The sequence below is a fragment of the Diuraphis noxia genome, unplaced genomic scaffold (assembly GCF_037042655.1).
Source record: "Diuraphis noxia isolate RWA-SAM2 unplaced genomic scaffold, SU_Dnox_SAM2 contig0010, whole genome shotgun sequence".
Lineage (NCBI taxonomy): Eukaryota > Metazoa > Arthropoda > Insecta > Hemiptera > Aphididae > Diuraphis > Diuraphis noxia.
In genome coordinates, this window is record NW_028301720.1 from 2,727,644 (window position 1) to 2,746,612 (window position 18,969).

At 32.5% G+C, this 18,969-nt stretch overlaps 4 protein-coding genes across 4 annotated transcripts; all 4 read left to right on the plus strand.

Moving 5' to 3' along the window:
• The first annotated feature begins 2,184 nt into the window (after nucleotides 1-2,184).
• Nucleotides 2,185-4,426, plus strand: LOC107171304 (uncharacterized). The gene is made up of 4 exons (XM_089230612.1): nucleotides 2,185-2,281; nucleotides 2,895-3,505; nucleotides 3,563-3,782; nucleotides 3,837-4,426. The coding sequence occupies exons 1-4, from the start codon at nucleotides 2,185-2,187 to the stop codon at nucleotides 4,424-4,426; spliced, it is 1,518 nt and encodes a 505-aa protein (XP_089086738.1).
• Nucleotides 4,427-4,615: 189 nt separating this feature from the next.
• On the plus strand, nucleotides 4,616-5,023 carry LOC149054159 (uncharacterized). Its single transcript, XM_089230613.1, has one exon. The coding sequence runs from the start codon at nucleotides 4,616-4,618 to the stop codon at nucleotides 5,021-5,023; it is 408 nt and encodes a 135-aa protein (XP_089086739.1).
• Nucleotides 5,024-7,337: 2,314 nt separating this feature from the next.
• On the plus strand, nucleotides 7,338-7,904 carry LOC149054160 (uncharacterized). Its single transcript, XM_089230614.1, has one exon. It carries the CDS (start codon nucleotides 7,338-7,340, stop codon nucleotides 7,902-7,904), a length of 567 nt encoding a protein of 188 aa, XP_089086740.1.
• A 4,982-nt stretch (nucleotides 7,905-12,886) lies between these two features.
• On the plus strand, nucleotides 12,887-17,935 carry LOC149054161 (uncharacterized). The gene is made up of 4 exons (XM_089230615.1): nucleotides 12,887-13,286; nucleotides 13,605-14,417; nucleotides 16,975-17,052; nucleotides 17,742-17,935. Exons 1-4 carry the CDS (start codon nucleotides 12,887-12,889, stop codon nucleotides 17,933-17,935), a joined length of 1,485 nt encoding a protein of 494 aa, XP_089086741.1.
• The last annotated feature ends 1,034 nt before the right edge of the window (nucleotides 17,936-18,969 follow it).

The following is an 18,969-nucleotide window of genomic DNA, read 5'->3' on the forward strand; positions in this document are numbered from 1 at the left end:
ATAATGACTACGAGTTTAATGAAAAATTGTATGTATATAAATAATACATGAACTAAAGTTTTGAAAATTTTCTACTACACTTGGTTTAGATATCTTTTTATCAATATTTATAGACCTTTTAAGAGGAGGTTTTCTATTCATTGTATGCTTTGTTAGATAAAATGGCAAGTTCGGAAATATAGATGGAACTGCCCCTGCTTTTAATATGGGTCTAATTCTTTTAATTTTATTTACTGTTCAATCATTTAAGATAGTCTCGTCAAAAAGTTGACTATCATTCTCTTCGAAATGCAATTCACATATATAGCACTTTTCTGTAAGCATTTTGTCTCTTCTAGGTATAGCTCTATGCCATCTTGCTAAAAGCTCTGTATTCTAAATAACATATGTAATAAATAATTAAATAGGAAAATTATTATTCATAAATAAGGTTAAGATATTTTGTTTTTCTTTTACTTTGGGTGCTTTAAATAAACTTTTATTTTTTAATCCAATTGATTTTTGTTGATTGACATCTAAAGCATAACCAGTATTACACCCTGGTACAAAACAGCGCTTAACCATTTTTAATGTTTAGGTAAAAAAAATACAAATACAAATTACTCTGGTTTTATGTGTAATTATTGTATTTAAATAATCAAACAAATACAAAATAATAATAAAAATTATTTGAAACATTATCATAGTATACATTGTCTATTTATAAATTTAATATGTTGATGAATTCAATAATAAATAATCATATGGAAATCATCCATGTCCATGTGTTTAATAGCTAATCATAATAATATATTTGTTTTTTATTATTGAACCAATTTTAACCAATATCCCCCTAATTCTGTATACATGTTTTAGATCTGATCTAAATCATAAAGTAATAAATTATTTGTAAGGAATAATAAATCATGTTTAATTCGAAAAACATACATAATCCTATTATAGTATAAAACTAAATGCTATAATTGTAAAATGTAGCCCTATAATCGAACGACGCGCTCCTGGTGGCAGAATAACCGTGCGACTTTTGTCGGGCCACTTTATAAACTGGCGGCTCATAGGAGTTTGGTCACCTTATCTCTAATCTTTATGGTGACAACCACGGCTTTAGATAGACCACGGTTTACGAGAGTTCTTATCTAAAATTCGAAAAAGTGAACTACTACTAACGCTCTCGGTGGTTGTTAATTGGAGTAATTACAATATTACCATATGCACATATCCCGCCATAATATTAAATAATTATTGAATGTCCAATTATAAATATAATTGAGTTAATAGCTTAAGTATAATCACGATTCACTGATCTCGTGCTCTATCTACGTAATAATTATATGATTATGTTATGTCACACTACTATTTAAACAAAATCTCATCATTATTCACTCTAGTGTGTGTTTTGATTATTGGTTTTGTGAATTTTGGTTTTGGAAAAAAAAATAGAAAAATATTCAATTTTTTCGTCTTGAATTTATATTATGTTAATAATATGTTGTCCTATTTGCTTGTTAGATAATTGGGACCATACCAATAAAATCCAAAAAAAGTAAATTAGAGTTTATATATATTTAGAATGAAAAATAATTTTTACAGTAACCTTTACGTGTACATTATATTGTACACGACTTTTTTTTTCAAACTAATTTCGTGTACAGAAATGTGTACACGTCTGTACTAATATAACATAGGAATTAAATATTGTGGCCCCTAGGACCAGTTTTGTCTACTCAGCGAAGATAGGAAATGGATATTTCTTATTTAAATCAAAATTATAAAAAAAGAAGTTTTTGCAAATTATCACTTAAAATTTGTTGGACAGTAAAAAAATATTTGAATATACAAGTATGGAGATTTGTTCGTGTACAAAAAAATGTACATGTGGCAGTTAACCTATTAATTTTAATAGTATCACATAATTGATATTTATATTTAAGATTGCTAACAAAGTGATGTCCTTTTAATTGTAATTTTCATTTCATAATTTGTTAATTTTGTTGTTTAATGGATTATCAGATTATCCATACAATTTGTAAATAATGGTAGTAATACTGTACTTTTATGAACACGAAAATACAAAATAAGAATATAATATTTTTATGATGTTTATGTAAGCAATTAGTTACTAGATAGCGCTATAACGTAACTTTTAACAGATTTCTGATAAGATCAATTGGTGATTACAAAATAATGACTCGTTGTGCTACCATTCTATCTAAAGCTGAGGTGACAACAAAGGCCACACTGCTGGCTCGTCGAAAACAACAGTTAGGCTTCACGCCAACCGGTACTACAAAAGTGGAACGGAAAGTTGCCACATTAACACAAAATTACGAAAACGCCTTGTTTGGGCGCAAACAGATATAATATAAACATAATTTAGATGTAAATTATAAATCGTGTAAAATTAAATCAACTTACCTTGCTCTATAATAGACAGAGAATATCCGATGATAATTAAGAAGAATATAATATATTTTATAATTATAAAATATTCATTAAATGTTATGATTAAAGTGGAAAATTAAGTGATTTATTTGAAAAGTTTGCAATGAATTTTAAAGCTTTTCAGTAGAATATAAATTTCGAAACATAATAATTAGGGTTAGGCGTACAGGCATTGGGAAAGTGGAGTCCCAATCGCCCAATTTACCGATGGTATATTACAATAGCCTCCACACTGACTTTAAGTAGTTGGTGTGGACTAGTCCTCCAGGTTGGGGGTTGAGCGTCGGGCTAACACCCTGACCTCGGAAATAAAGCACTCGTTAAGAAACCTTCAAATGGGCCTCGGAATTATATTGATCATGGTAAACGACTGGATTTGGAAACTGGATTTCGTTTGGGAACATGGAATATTAAAACACTCAACAAACCGAAAGCATTTAAATATGTCATAGATGCTAAAAACTCATATAAATTAGACATTCTAGCACTACAGGAAGTACGATGGCCTGATAGTGGAAACATTAAAACGGGTAGTACAACAATATTTTACAGTGAGACTAACAATGGCAGACATGAGAATGGAGTAGGTTTCATTATTAATGAGAAAATTCTTCATAACACAAAGGGTTTTACATCTATAAATGACCACATTTGCTGCATTAAAATATCTGGACGACATTTTGATCTAATTCTGATCAACTACTACGCTCCTACAGAGGACAAAGTCGATGATATAAAGGAAAAATTTTATGATGAACTAGAAACAGAGGTGAACAGCTTACCTACTCACAGTTTGAAAATGATAGTTGGTGATTTTAATGCTAAAATAGATAGAGAACACATATACAGACCCATAATAGAACCAGATAGCCTGCATAAAATAAGTAATGACAACGGTACAAGACTAATTCACTTTGCCACATCACAAGAATTAACAATTAGTAGCACTTACTTTCCAAGAAAAGATATTCACAAATACACATGGGTCTCCCCAAATGGTCGAGTTCACAATCAGATAGATCATATAATGATAAATAAAAGACACGCCAGTTGTATTAGAAAGGTAAGAACTTTTAGGGGATCGAATACTGACTCAGACCATTACCTATTATTTGCACAGTTTAATCTTAGACTCTCTACAAAATGGAATATGGTGAAAAAATCAACCAGAGAAAAGTATAATATTCAAAGACTAGAAGACTCTGAAGTTCAAAAGAGATTTGTTAAAATGATACAAGAAAATATTCAAATAAACCAACCTAAGAAAGAAACGCAAACAATTGACTCCCTTTGGTGTAATCTAAAAGAAGTATTAACAAACAGTGCTATAGAGCATTTAGGTGTTGAAAAAAGAAAAAAAAAACAGAAGAATTGGTTAAATATTGTATGAAAAGAAGCAGTGGATAAAAGAAACGAGTTAAGAAAGAAAGTACTACAAAATCCATCAACTAGCGACACTGATAAATACGAAGCACAAAGAAAGGTCACAAACAAGATAATAAGAAGAGAAAAGCGTCTATATGAAAAGAAAATGATTAAAGACATGGAAACAAATAGATTTAATCCAAAAGTATTCTTTAATTTAAGTGGAAACATTAAAAAGGGCTATAAACCACTAACAAAGATATTAACAAACAAAAGCGGAAATCTCATCACTGAAGAAAAACAAATAGTAAACGAATTTAAAGATTTTTTTGAAAAACCATTAAATAATGGACAAACTGATGACAATGAAATTGATGAAATAGATTATTACACAGTGGAACCAGAAATCGAGGAACCTACTCAAAATAAAATCGACGCGGTTATTGACGGACTCAAAAATAACAAGGTATCAGGTGATGATGGTGTGGTTACAGAATTGTTAAAAGGAGGAGGAGTACCGCTAAGAAAGAAGCTATCAAAAATCATTAGGTGTGTATGGAGAGAAGAAAAAATCCCAGACGATCGGAACACGGCTATAATGTGTCCTGTATATAAATAAGGAAACCCGACAGTAACGGAGAAGTATAGAAGTATCTCTTTACTTGGCGTAGGCTATAAAGTACCTACTAACAACGGTAATCTTAGAAAGAATAAATATATATATGCCAAAGACATTATCGGAAGTTACCAATGCGGTTTTCGAAAAGCTAAGTCAACCACCGACCACATCTTCGTGATAAGACAAGTGATGGAAAAATATTATGAATTCAACGAAGAACTACATTTATTATTTATCGACTTCAGACAAGCTTATGACAGTATAAACAGAAAGGAACTATGGAAAGGTTTAGAACTACTCGGAATACCAAAGAAGTATATAAATCTCGTTAAAATGTGTAATGAGAAAACAATCTGTAAAATATGCTACTTACAAAATTATTCGGAAACATTTGAGGTACAATCTGGTCTACGCCAAAGAGACGCCCTCTCTCCCACATTATTTAATCTAGCTCTGGAAAAAATAGTAAGAGATACAAACGAACAACGGAACATGGACATAATTGGGAAGTCGGTAATTTTAGCTTATGCATATGATATTGCAGTATTAGGGAAGACGAAAGAAGAAATTGTTCAAACAACCATAGCCTATGTATAAATGAAAATGAAACTAAGTATATGATGATGTCAATAAATAATCAGAATACAAACAATCTTTTAATTAGTAACATGAAATTCGAAGCAGTAGATAATTTTAAATCCCTGTGAGAGAGGCTTCAAATAGGTACAGATTAAAGGCATCAAAATATATAGCTGTTACTGCTCTCCAAACACGGGTATTGTGAATTTCACAGATTTTGTGACGAGACTTGAAAACAGTATTAGAACATCAAAGGTACCGACCTTGGTTTCCGGGGACTTCAATGCCCACTCCCCCAGCTGTGGCAGCGCTAAAGAGGACAAAAGAGGTGAAATACTGGCTGACATGATAGCAACAACAAACCTCAATATATGCAACATAGGAAACGAACCAACCTTTGTAAGAGGAGCTTTTCGAACATACATAGACATCACCCTGGCCAGCGAAAACTTAATGCCCCATGTTAAAAATTGGAGAGTCTTGGACGAAGAGTCTCTTAGTCTACATAGGTATATAATGTATGAAGTAAAGGAAAAGAGCCCGCACAGAGCACAACAAGTATGTACAGGATGGCAAATCAAGAAACTAGACATGGAGAAACTTAAATTAACAGTCAAAGCAGAAAGTGACTCAAGGCAAGCAAACTGGCAGACCGCGGCAGCTAGTGCAGAGAATTACTGCAGTAAGATAACACATATTGCAGATAAATGCATACCGAGGAATAATGGCAAGCATAAAAAACCACCAGTCTACCGGTAGTCCGAAGAAATAGCGCAACTTCGAAGAGATTGCATTAAGTGTAAAAGAAGCTACCAAAGGAAAAGGAGGAAACGAAACGAGCAGGAATGCACTGAAGAAGCAAGGCGATAAAAAGAGAGCCGGAAGTCACTGGTCAAAGAGATCAAAATAGCGAAAAGAGAAATACTGACAGCAGCTCTGTCTAGAAGTAGAAAGGGATCCCTGGGGACAACCATATAAGATAGCCATGAAGAATCTGTGTGGTAGACGACCAATTCTCGAAGTGGAAGTTCCGGGAAGAATAGATGCCATTGTAGAAAAGTTGTTTCTAAGGAAGGAAACAACCTTGGAACTCAACAGCATAACAGAGAAAGAGAACATGCGGGTGGAGTTGCAACAGCAATACTCCAAAATCACGGAAACAGAAGTATTAGAAGAAGCCAGGAAATTGCCACGCGGGAAAGCACCTGGGCCCGACGGAATAGTTAACGAATTCCTCATAGCAGTCATCCAACTAGATCAAAAAGCTATTACCAACGTATATAACATGTGCCTGAAAGAGAGCTACTATCCGATAGACTGGAATGTATCAAATCTAGTACTGATCATAAACCAGGTAGACCACCGGGAGACCCGTCCTCCTACAGACCCTTATGCATGCTGAATACAGTCGGTAAGCTTTTCGAGAGGATATTTACAAGATGGCTGAACGTTTTTCTGGAAGACTCGAGAATACTGTGCGACTCACAGTTTGGCTTCCGGAAGAAAAGATCGACATTGGACGCCATCAAAAGATTACTCACAATCTGATCAAAACAGGCAAGGAGAGGAAAAAGGTCGTTGGAATGCTAACGCTATACGTATGCAACGCATTTAACACCGCAATATGGACAAAAATAACTGCAGCACTGAAAGAAATTAATGCACCAGAATATATACAAAAAATAGTAGGGTCATGGGTCATACCTATCGGACAGAAAAATCCAATAAACAATAGGAGACGAAGAAAAAAGAGAACAGGGTGGAAGCAGGAGTCCCGCAAGGCTCAGTGATCGGTCCATGCCTTTGGAACGTAATGTACAATGGCCTGTTGAAACAAAAACTACCAGAAGGTGTCGAAATAATAGCGTTTGCCGACGATGTGGCAGTAGTCGCGACAGAATGGCATAAAAACTTCTTGGAGGAGAAACTGGAGAAGGCATTCGGGATAGTCAAGGAATGGATGCAGAAGAACAGACTTTTATTGGCAGAACACAAGACAGAGGCTATCGTATTTACTACTCGATATACGCAGAAAAACATAAATGTTAAGTGCGGTAACGCGACGGTGAGCTCGAGCAATAAGATCAAATATCTGAGCTTAACGCTTGACACAAAGCTCACATTCAAAGAACATGCAGAACAAACAGCAAAGAAGACCGCGGTTATAGCAAGATAGCTAGGATACATTCTACCTAACATAGGTGGAGCTGGACAGAAAAGAAGAAAGCTTCTATCGTGTGTAGTGACTTCGATGCTCCTATACGGGGCACCTTGCTGCGCAGAGATAATGACGACTACAGCATGGAAGAAGTTAGAAATAGTGTAACGGAGAATGGCCATTACAAAAGTATGTAGCTATAGAACAGTATCCCATGAGGCCATTGTGGTTGTGTCTTCCCTGACGCCTTTAAAGGCCCTGGCTAAATACCGAGCAAACAAATATGGCAGGAAGGACAGAACGCAGAGCGAAGAAGACGTCTGGATTGAAAGCTGGAGTAACGCCACTAACGGAAGGTGGACATACAGGCTGATACCAAACGTCCAACAATGGGTGAGCAGGAAACATGGCGAAGTCAAATACCATTTAGCCCATTTCCTAACAGGACATAGGGCTTTTGGCGAGTACCTTTATCGATTCCGGCGAAGAAATACAGACAAATGTCAACTTTGTGGATTATCCCCCGATACGCCCGAGCATGTCTTTTTCGAGTGCGGCGCATGGGAGAGGCAAAGACAGGAACTGGTGGTGTACGTTGGCGAACAAATCAAGTTCGAAAACACCGCAAAATTAATGATGCAGAACAAGAAAACTTGGACGAGAATAGAGGATGCATTAACGAAAATTCTCAAAACCAGCGAGGAAGTGGAAAGGGAAGAAAAAAGAAGAAACGTAAATTAGTTAAGTTAATTACATGTGAGCTGAAAGCCAAACCAGGGGGGTTAGAGGCCCCCTACCAAATGTACACCCGCAACGCGGGTTATATGTGTAAATTGTGTTATTTTGTACAAAGTTTTCTCTCTTCACAATAAACGATGAGTCATGGGAGGCAGTAATACTCAAGCGATCACCTCCCATGTCTTGATTAAAAAAAAGAGATAATTTTAAATATCTTGGAGTAAATGTCAAAAATAAGAATAATATGCATCAGGAAGTCAGGAAGTGAATGTAAGAATTATGTGTGGAAACAGGTGTAACATTTGAGCTGACATACAACAGAGATAGATGGTGAGACCTCTTGAAGGCAGCAATGGTACTCAACGGACCGGTAAGCTGAGAAGAAGAAGAATAATTAGGGTAGAAAAATCATTTGAACTTAATTTTGAAATAGAGTTCTTAGTTATAACATATTCATACTTATATCGACTGGTATAAGGCAAATGGGTTAAGCGACATGGTGTATACTACGGGACAACCGACAGTTAAAGTAATCGAGCGCACGAGCGCTAGTGTCCGTAAGACAATTTACTAATGAGATAATTGATTTTTATTTTTCGGTATAAGCGATATTTATTGATAAAAGTTTATGGGCCAAGTACCTTTTTTAGGGTATAAGTGACACTGATAAAAATTGTTATTACCAAGTGACAAACACGTGGTGCTTGGGCCCCTCTATTATCGCTTATCACCTTTTATAATATTGATATTAATATTATGAGATTGTTTATCAAAATCAGTCACAGTATAATATATTTTATTTACTACACTTAATTTATTCATTTTTCGTGGTTTTTCATGGTTCTACACTAAAGATTGAAAGAACATCAGAAGGTAAATATAATAATATTATATATGAATCATTAGTAATATTGAAATTTAATTTCACATCAATTGTACACTGTAGTCGGTAGCTATTAATTAAAGTATACACTGTAAGTATATTATGGCATTGAATACAAACATTTAATGCTTCCAACCAAAGTTTTATATAAAACACATCTAGAAACTTATTTTATGCACTTATTATAACAATATTATATTTACATTATAGGTAACAGCCAGTGTTATAAATGTATTTATTTTAATAGATACTGTTATGTATTTTAAGAAGTGTTTTAAGTAATATATTGAAAAGTACTTATATTAAAATGCTTGTAAATATCTGTTTAAGTATTTAGATTTATTATCAAATAATTAATAATTATTACCAAAGTATAATGATTTTTATTAATAATTTTATAATTCTTTTACATAACTTTAAAAAATACAGAAAAAAGTGGTATTTTATAAATGTATTACCTACCTTAAATTAATTTGTATTAGATGTTAAAACAACTCATTGATATAATATTTTCAGTGGAAAGTATTTATTTTACTAATTTTAAGTTCTAGTATACATTTATTTTATTTTTTATTTGTTCCTTAACATTTTAAATATTTTTTCCAATTAAGACGTGTTCTATTACATTTTTTTAAACCTAATAATAACATTTATAACATTATGAGGAAAAAATACATCGCAGATTTGAAAAAGAAGTAGGTGTTTATTCAAACTAATAATATAATATTATTGCTATTTAAATAAGGGTACAAGCGCCCTTCATCACGTATGAAAAAACAAAAAAATCAGAGTTATGCGCCAAAAAATGGTAAGTTTAAAAAAAATTCATTGTGTTTTATAATTAACAAGATATTTCAGTATAACCAGTATCAAGCCATCAAGGTAGCATGACATCAAATGAAAATATACAATAACCTCATTCCTGGAGCTTAATTAAACACCAAAGCCCCAACGCCAAAGTTGAGAACACATGAAAATTTTGTATTTGCACTCCTGAAAAGTTGTAAAAATGTCGCTTGGCCCCTTCTTTCTTATATACCAGTCGATATGTCTACTATCAGGTCATGCATAGAATTAAACGTTATAAAAACGTAGTTTAAGGTTAATGTTTTTTGTTTTTATTGATTTAAAGCCCGGTAACTAAGGTCATTATATATAGGCCATTGCAGGTTGTGAGGTGGTACGGTAGGGGTTTATTTTGTGTATTGAGTTTGTAGGTTTTTTAAGCGGGTAGGGTTGTAACACGTCGTGTTTGTGTATGAGTGGCAAGGATATGTTGCTAAAAATCCCGGGAGGTCACCCATCTGGGAACTTGCAACTTCGGCCAGTACGTACACTCAGTGCGTTTCCACAGATTGATCGTACGGCCGCGCCTCACCAAGCCACGAAATATTTAATTATAATAGATTATAACTAATAGTTTTCTTTTTTTTAAATCTCGGAAAATTGAATGCATATAATTAAAAAATAAAATCACACTTCTTATCTAAATTATGTTGAATATTATAAGTATAAACATAAGATTAAACTTTAAATGTATTTAAGATTCATATTATAAATCGTGTAAAATTAAATAATTATTTAAAATTAAATCAACATACTTTGTTCTATAATCGACAGAGAATATTCGATGATAATTAAGAATAATATAATATATTTTATAATTATATAATAGGTATCCAATACATTTTATAATTAAAGTGATTTTTTGAAATGTTTGTGATGAATTTTCAAGTTTTTCGGTAGAATGTAAATTTCGAAACATATTAATTAGGGTAGAAAAATCATTTGAACTTAATTTGAAATAGAGTTCTTAGTTATAACATATTCATACTTATATGTCTACTATCAGACCATGCATAGAGATAGAATTAAACATTACAAACACGCAGTTTAAGATTAATATTTAATTAAAATAGGTTATATCTAACAGTTTTGTTTTTTAGAAAACCAGAAAGTTGAATGCAAAAACCTTAATCAGTTAACCTAGTCGGCCAACCTATCTTTGAATTTAATTATACTTTTTGTTTTATTGTGTCAATAATTGAACCATTACTAAAATTATTATTTTTCCATAAGCACTCAATAATTTTCAGGCATTTATATTTTTTTTTTGTCAATAATAAATGTGTTAGGATTGGTTAAAAAATTTTCAATTTTTGTTATACTGATCCCAAACAAAATGATTTTTTTTATCTATTTTATAATATTATTATTTTTTTTTTTTAATTTTGAACGTAGTGAGTAATGTATTGATTTACCACCCGAAATGTAGGAAATCTGTATGTCAAAAATACAACAGTGGCGTTGTTGTTATATTTATATTTATATCTATACTATTATATAAAATTGTAAGGGTTTTTCTTAGACCGCGCTAACCGAGAAAACTACTGAACCGATTTGGTTGAAATTTTTTTTGGCTGAAACCCGACACTCCGCTGAAGGTTATAGTAACACTTTTGTCAATAAAAAAAAAGTATAAAGTTCATACAAAATCAAAAACAGAATCAAAGTAGTGGCGCCCTCTTTCGGCCAAAAAATATACTAAATATTTTTAGTTGTTACGGTTCTATAGGTTGCAGATCCAAAGAGGATGAGTTGTTCTTATATAAAATGGAAACATATGGTAAACTTATTGTATGACATATAGTTACTATTGGTTACTGATAGGACAAGGTTATTATGAAAGAATATTTTATGAAAATCCACCCGAAATGTAGGAAATCTGTAAGTCAAAAATACAACAGTGGCGCCATCTGTCTAGAAAAAAACAAACTAAATTATAAAAAATTTAGTTTATTGTAACAGATTAAAATAATAATAAGTAGTGTATTATATAGTGGTTGCTATTGGTTTATCGGGCATGTTTGCATATTATAATATTACTAGCCGACCCGGCCACGCGTTGCTGTGGCTAAAGTTTTTGTAATATTACATTATAGTAAACAATCTAAGAGAACATCAGTCACTGGCATCAGCACAATGGCATAATTTGTACTTAGTTTTTTTACCTTTTTTTCTTACCCAAATTTTGAGTAAGTGGCCAATTCATTATCATGCCGAGAGCGCAAAGAGCACGCATTAGCAGAAGAACTGCCAATGCATCTCGAATGTATAACAGAAGGCAACAAAATAACACACCAGAACGTTCTCAAACACGTGCTCAGGAGCAACGTAACGCTTTGAGTATGAAATCAGCGTTTAATTATCAATCCGAGATTGATTATTTAAATATTAAAGCGCTTCAAATTGGACGAATGACTATATTATGTCCTAAGTGCCATGCAAAAAAATGGAAAGATGAAACCCATGGACTTTGCTGCGCTGACGGTAAAGTTGTTTTACACCAATTTGAAGATCTTCCAGACCTAATTAAAAGTTTAATTGATAATTCTCACCCTCTATCAAAACATTTCTTTGATAATTCTAGACGGTATAACACTCTGTTTCAAATGACATCGTTTGGAGCAAACGAAATAAGTGAAGGGAACTTCATGCCCTCTTTTAAAATTCAGGGTCAAGTGCATCATTTAATAGGTAGTTTATTACCCGAAATTGGAAATAATGCTAAATTTTTACAAATATATTTTATGTCAGAGTCGGATCAAATATCTATTCGAACAAATATGATTCCAAATATGAAAAGAGGTCTCATTGAATCATTGCAAACAGTTTTGCGTGAAAATAATCACCTCATACAGAGCTTTAGATCTAATCTGGAGTCGAGGTCTTTTGATGAGTTGTAAAACTTGAAGTGTAGTCTAGGACTACACTAGACTTGAATGGTCGATACATATGTACTTCTGAAGCGTTTTGGAGAATTTTCAATTTTGAAATCCATGATAGAGATCCGACAGTTCAGCACTTGGCTGTTCATCTAGAAAATGGACAGCGTGTTTTCTTTAATGATAATAATCTTCATCAAGTTATTGAAAATCCAAGAAAAACGACACTAACTGCATTTTTTGAACTTTGTTCACATGATGATTTTGCGAAAACACTGTTCTATCATGAAGTTCCTTCTTATTACACCTGGGATAATAGCAGAGGCTGGTTAAAGAGAAGACGGGGAAAAGATGTTCCAGGTTGGCCAGGAATAAAAATGGACACTGCCATTGGTAGAATTTACACGATTCACCCAAATCAAAGTGAGTGCTTCCATTTAAGATTGTTACTAAATTATGTACAAGCTCCTACTTCATTTGAAAGCTTGAAGGCCTTTGATGGAGTCATTCACGCGACTTTTAAAGCTTCCTGTTTTGCTCTTGGGCTTTTAGAAAATGACGAGCAATGGAAAAATACTCTAGCGGAGGCAACTCTTTCAGAAAGTCCTTCAAAATTAAGAGAATTATTCGCAATAATCATAGTTTTCTGCCAACCGTCTGAACCTCAATCTTTGTGGGAACAGTTCAGAAATGATTTTTGTGAAGATATTCTTCTTACAGAGCGAACTCGATTAAATGACTTGCAATTTACTTTTTCTGATGAAATATTTAATAAAGGTTTGATTGAAATAGAAGATAAAGTTGTTTTTCTGTCTGAAAAATATTTAACTGAATTTGGAATGAACTCACCTGTTCGAAATGAAAATGCATCTGATCCTTTTGAATTCTCAATTTTGCGTTCTTACGATAATAACCGATTACAAGAATTTGTAGAAATCAATTTACCAAAATTAGTAAATGATCAAAAATATGCTTTTAATGTTATTACAGAAAGCGTAATGAATCATCAAGGAAGAGTTTTTTTTTTAGATGCTCCGGGTGGTACAGGAAAAACATTCCTAATTAATTTGTTGTTGGCTCAAATTAGATCCTCAGGTAAAGTTGCATTAGCAGTAGCTTCATCTGGTATAGCAGCAACTCTCCTTAGTGGCGGCAGAACTGCTCACTCGACTTTCAAGTTACCGTTAAATGTATTATTTGATACAGAATACGTTTGTCCGATTCGAAAAAATGGCCCTCATGGAAAAATTCTTCAAAAAACCTCATTCGTTGTGTGGGATGAGTGTACAATGAGTCACAGATCACATATCGAAGCAATTGATCGAACATTAAAAGATCTTAGGTGTAATAATAAGTTTATGGGTGGCATAACATTCGTTTTCGCTGGTGATTTCCGTCAAACCTTACCAGTAATCCCTAAAGGTACTCGAGCTGATGTCGTTAATGCTTGCTTAAAATCTTCCCATATATGGAACTATGTTGAAAAACTTTATTTGCGAACAAACATGAGAGTTTATTTATGCGGAGGGGACGATATTTTTCCAGCACAGTTGTTGAAAATTGGAAATGGAACTTTAGAAAATGAAAATGGTTACATTTCTGTCAATCACACGATTGGACGGGTGGTCAATAACGTGTTAGAGTTGATTTCTACAGTTTATCCAGACATTTTTAATCTGTCCAATAAATCAGATCAGTGGTTATGTGAAAGAGCTATAATCTCTCCAAGAAATGTAACAGCAGAAGAAATTAATGATATCATCCTTCTAAAATTCGATGGACACTCACGTGAATATCTATCTATTGATACAGTTACATCAACAGATGATGCTATTCATTATCCACAAGAATTTCTCAATTCTCTTTCTCCTTCGGGATTTCCTCCTCATAAACTAAAATTAAAAATTGGTGCTCCAATTACATTATTACGTAATCTTCAACCACCGAACTTATGTAACGGTACAAGATTACAAATAAAATCGTTGCGAAATAATATTATAGAAGCCGTAATTCTTACAGGGCCAGCGAGAGGAGAAATTGCATTTATTCCAAGAATTCCCATAATTCCCTCTGACTTGCTGTTTTCTTTCAAACGGCTTCAATTCCCGGTTAAAGTTTCTTTTGCCATTACCATAAACAAAGCACAAGGTGAAACATTCAAGTACGTTGGCGTAGATCTTCGTACAGAGTGCTTTTCACATGGGCAATTATACGTGGCATTTTCTCGAACTGACCCGAATCATCTTATGATTTTAATTTCAACAGGAAATATAACAAAAAACATCCTATACTCAGAAGTTTTATAAAATTCATATTTTAATTCTTTTTTTTTCTTTAATAAATTTTAATAAATCTTTAATAAATTTTCTTTAATAAATCTTTATCAACCATAAATTATTTCTTTTTTATCAGTATTTATTTTTATCATTTATAACGCTAGAAACCGTTTTTTATATTTACTAGCCGATCACAATAAACAATAATATTTGAATAAAAAATTCTACATATCATGGTCCGAAGGCAAAATAAACAACCAATCACGGGCGAAGCTGTGACGGGTCGGCTATAACTCATAAACTTCTATAAGTTCGGGTGGTTTTGATATTTTGTTCTATTTTTCTTGCATTACATTTTCTACATACTGATAATCTCCTATATTTTTTATTTTTTTCAATAAATTCGGGAATTCCATTATTTTTTGTTTTTGTTTTACATTTCTTACAATAATCCATTCAATTAAGATATTAACATCTATATATTTTTCTAATTGTATTATTTGGAAGATCGTAAAAAAATTCTGAACCAGATACTTAACAAATATAACAAATGGTATTAGCAGGCACATCTTCATTAAAGTCTGCATGTAAGACAATACTTGTTTTAGATCCAGAAATCTGTGATGGCTGCCTACTCATATTAATTACAATAAGTGGTCTGGTATCTTTAAATTGTTGTAGAGTTATATACATTAAAGACAAATCTCGATGTATTCTATTATAAACATACTTATAATCCATTAACATATCATAAGCAATATTAAATTTTTCTTTTTTAAATTCTAAATTCATTAGTTCTTCAGGATACCTAATACTATCTATATCCAACCAAATATTCTTTAAATTACAATGATTAAACTGTATTGGATCTCTCAATTGATTATCTAACTTATCTGTTTGAAAAGCTATAATAGCAAACAAAGGATTATGGACATTTCTATACATATTTGTTATATCGTTAGTTAATGTTTTACCACTAATATTTCTATCTTCAATGCATTGCCATGATTTAAATCTAAACATATATTCCTTTTAGGCAGTAAAGTTAATTCATTTATCAACTTAATTTTATTCATATCATCATAAACCACAATTGGAATCCTAATATTAAATTCATAACAATTTTTCTAACACCAGCTAGATCACCTTTTTCATTTTTATCTCTAAATAAAGCATCATTATCAGAATGTCTTAAAAAACTTATTCAAAACCTCCTTTATATACTGGATATTCTATATCTTTAAAAAATCCTAAACATAAATTAGATAATTTACCAACAGCACTAAAATAACCACCTTTATTAAATTTTGACTGAAATCCACTATTTATTGTGGGACCACTAAGATCTGCAGAATAACTAACTGTACCTTTAATTAAACTACATCTTCCAACATTATCAATTTTGTCTATTCCTTTACCATGTATTTTAACACAAATCCATTCAAACAAAAATGGAACAAAATTATCAACTACCAATATATGTATTTGAACCTGCTGGGTAGTTATTACCATCTTCTTGTAAAACACGGCCAAAAATCTGATATTTTGCTTTTTTAATATTTAAAAAACTATTTTCTTCCTTTATATTAAAAGTTGTTATCTGATTTGCAGAATTAAGATTAGATATAAATATAGGCCAATATACCTTATCTTGTTCACGGATAATAGCATGATCATAATTTCCAAAAATATTTTCCATTTATAAGAAAAAATGTTAATACGAATTTTATAATTTATAATTCTGAATAAAATCTAAACATAAATGACCACATATAGGTGGATCATTATAGTTTTGCAATTGTTCAGTGGTATAATATAAATCATCTTTTCCTAAATAATTCAGAATTTCTTTAATTGGAATTGAATCTCCATAAGAGTCAAAATATACTTTTTTATTATCATTTTTTAACCGAGCCACCCAATGTGAACCAGATTGATTAGAATTATTTAAATTTAATATTCCACATTCATTTTTCAAGGTGTTGTTGGTAACTCATCTTTCATAAAACAATCTCCAAAATTCTTAATATTTTTTCCTGTATTAATAATATCATAATTAGTTAGTGGTTTAATTTTTTCTTTTTTTTTTAATCTTGAACCAATTTGTAATGTTTTAATTTTTCTAATATTATTTTCCATCTCTTTATTATGTCTTTCTGTTTCTTCTCTTTTCTTTTTCTTATCATTAGCATCTATAAAAGTATTTGCTACTGCACTTGCTCCTCCAGCTAAAGCACTAAGGGCTCCTATACCTGCTATAATAAGAAGTAAAAAGCCTCCTGCTTTATTATTAAGTTGTGTATTTGTAATTAATATTCTCACACCTTTTTTATTATTTTTAGATTTAATTAGTTTATTTTTTGTCTATCAGTTAAATTAAATATATTTTTACCATTTCCAATCTGTGTACACTTTAATTGAATAATTACACCAGTTTTATTTTTATAAGCTTTTGCAACCTTTTTAACTTGAAAATCATTCAGATTTAAATTCATTTAATAAGAATTAAAATTATAAAATAAAATTGTTCGTTACCGGCTATTATCGAGCATTTGGCCGGACAACTATAATAATAAAATGTGGTGTTCACGGAATTGAGATGGAGGTCGTAACAATGACAAGTGGTTGTATAAGATAAATAATAATATTATATTGATGCTGTCAACAAAGTGGCATTTACGCGGACGTATCCACGGGACCACAACACGCAGAGTGACAACAATAACAACAACAGTACATAATAATAACAAATGATAATAACATTGATACTACGTAGGTATAGATATCATAAATACCGATCGGCACAGACGCCACGGTCGGGACGGTCAGTATCGGCGGCGTTGGTGGCGGCAGCAGCTGATACGGCGGTGTTGATACTGGACGAAGCGGCGGCACTCGAACACGGCGGGTGATCGGATTACGTAAGGTGTAACGTTACGTAATCACGATATCGAAGGCGGCGTTACGCAACCAATACGGAACGTCGAGATCGCCAGTCGCGATGCGGAATACAGCACGTCGACAATAACCAATAACTGCGGGCTGACTGACGGCACGAACAGAAGAAAAGGGGACAGGATAACTCTGACTAAGTCCAAACACCAAACACCCACGCACGAGACGATAGCGGAGACAGGGCGACAAAAGTGAACGGCCTGACGCACGGACCGCTCAAACGAGAGCGTAGGAACGACTGGTGTTGACGGGGGCGACTTTGCCGAGGTCAATGACCGCGCGATGCGCTGTCTCGCGGACCGGTTGCCGCACGGCGTAATAATAGCGACAAGTTCGAACAAAAATTAAACCCATACGAAAATATCTCTTTGCTTTCATTGCATTTGTAGTAACTGAAGCAGCTGTTTTTTCACCAAAAGATGCATCTGGATCTAAAAATCTATTCCATGCTTTATTTTCCAAAATTTTATCTCCAGTATGTCTTGTTTTAATATCTTTATGTTTTTTATAAAAATAATCATATTCCATTGCAGATTTACCTAGTTAATTTATTGGTTTTCTATTTTTTTCTAAATCAGTAAATGGACCAAGATAATTATACCCAGGCCAATGTGTTTCTGGCATAAATTTGTTATTTAAAAGATAATTCATAAGACCTGAACCTTCTACTATTTTTTCAGGTAAACTTGATACATATGATATTAAATACTCAATACCTTGGGGAGTAACTGCTAATTTTTCCAACTCAGAACTAAAAAAATGCACAATATTAAGTTTTTCATTATCGAAATTATTATGGCCTGCTTTTTCTTCACTAGCAATAAAATATAGTCTCTTTAATAACTCACTTAAATTATGTATATATTTATACTCAATCCTATCTTCTGAATATTCTTTTAAGCCACCTCCTTCTTTTTCGGATTCTTCAACTTGCAAATCTATTGCTTTTGTTAATTTCTTTTTGTGTTTTTTGATCATATTTTCAGGTAAACTATGCCAAATAGGTTTAATAATTTTCAAATATTTTTCCAATTTACTTGATTTAACATTTCCTGATCCTCTGTCATTATTTTGATACATTGAATCAGTCTGAATTAATATATGTTTATAATTGTCAAACTCTCTCTCTCTGTATAATAATCGGGTGGTGCATACACAGAATAACATAATAACCTAAATAATCCTTCTGTTCCTTCATATGTTTTTCCATTTATAATTAAATTATCCTC

What these genes read in the sequence shown, in the direction of transcription:
- LOC107171304 (XM_089230612.1), top strand. Translation starts at nt 2,185, where the DNA reads ATGACTCGTTGTGCTACCATTCTATCTAAAGCTGAGGTGACAACAAAG. An exon ending in GTTAGGCTTCACGCCAACCG is followed by an intron (nt 2,282 to 2,894) that starts GTACTACAAAAG and finishes AATATGTCATAG; the next exon opens with ATGCTAAAAACTCATATAAA. An exon ending in CAGTGCTATAGAGCATTTAG is followed by an intron (nt 3,783 to 3,836) that starts GTGTTGAAAAAA and finishes TTGTATGAAAAG; the next exon opens with AAGCAGTGGATAAAAGAAAC.
- LOC149054159 (XM_089230613.1), top strand. Translation starts at nt 4,616, where the DNA reads ATGGAAAAATATTATGAATTCAACGAAGAACTACATTTATTATTTATC.
- LOC149054160 (XM_089230614.1), top strand. Translation starts at nt 7,338, where the DNA reads ATGGCCATTACAAAAGTATGTAGCTATAGAACAGTATCCCATGAGGCC.
- LOC149054161 (XM_089230615.1), top strand. Translation starts at nt 12,887, where the DNA reads ATGGACACTGCCATTGGTAGAATTTACACGATTCACCCAAATCAAAGT. An exon ending in TAAACTAAAATTAAAAATTG is followed by an intron (nt 14,418 to 16,974) that starts GTGCTCCAATTA and finishes TCTTATCATTAG; the next exon opens with CATCTATAAAAGTATTTGCT. An exon ending in TATACCTGCTATAATAAGAA is followed by an intron (nt 17,053 to 17,741) that starts GTAAAAAGCCTC and finishes ACGATATCGAAG; the next exon opens with GCGGCGTTACGCAACCAATA.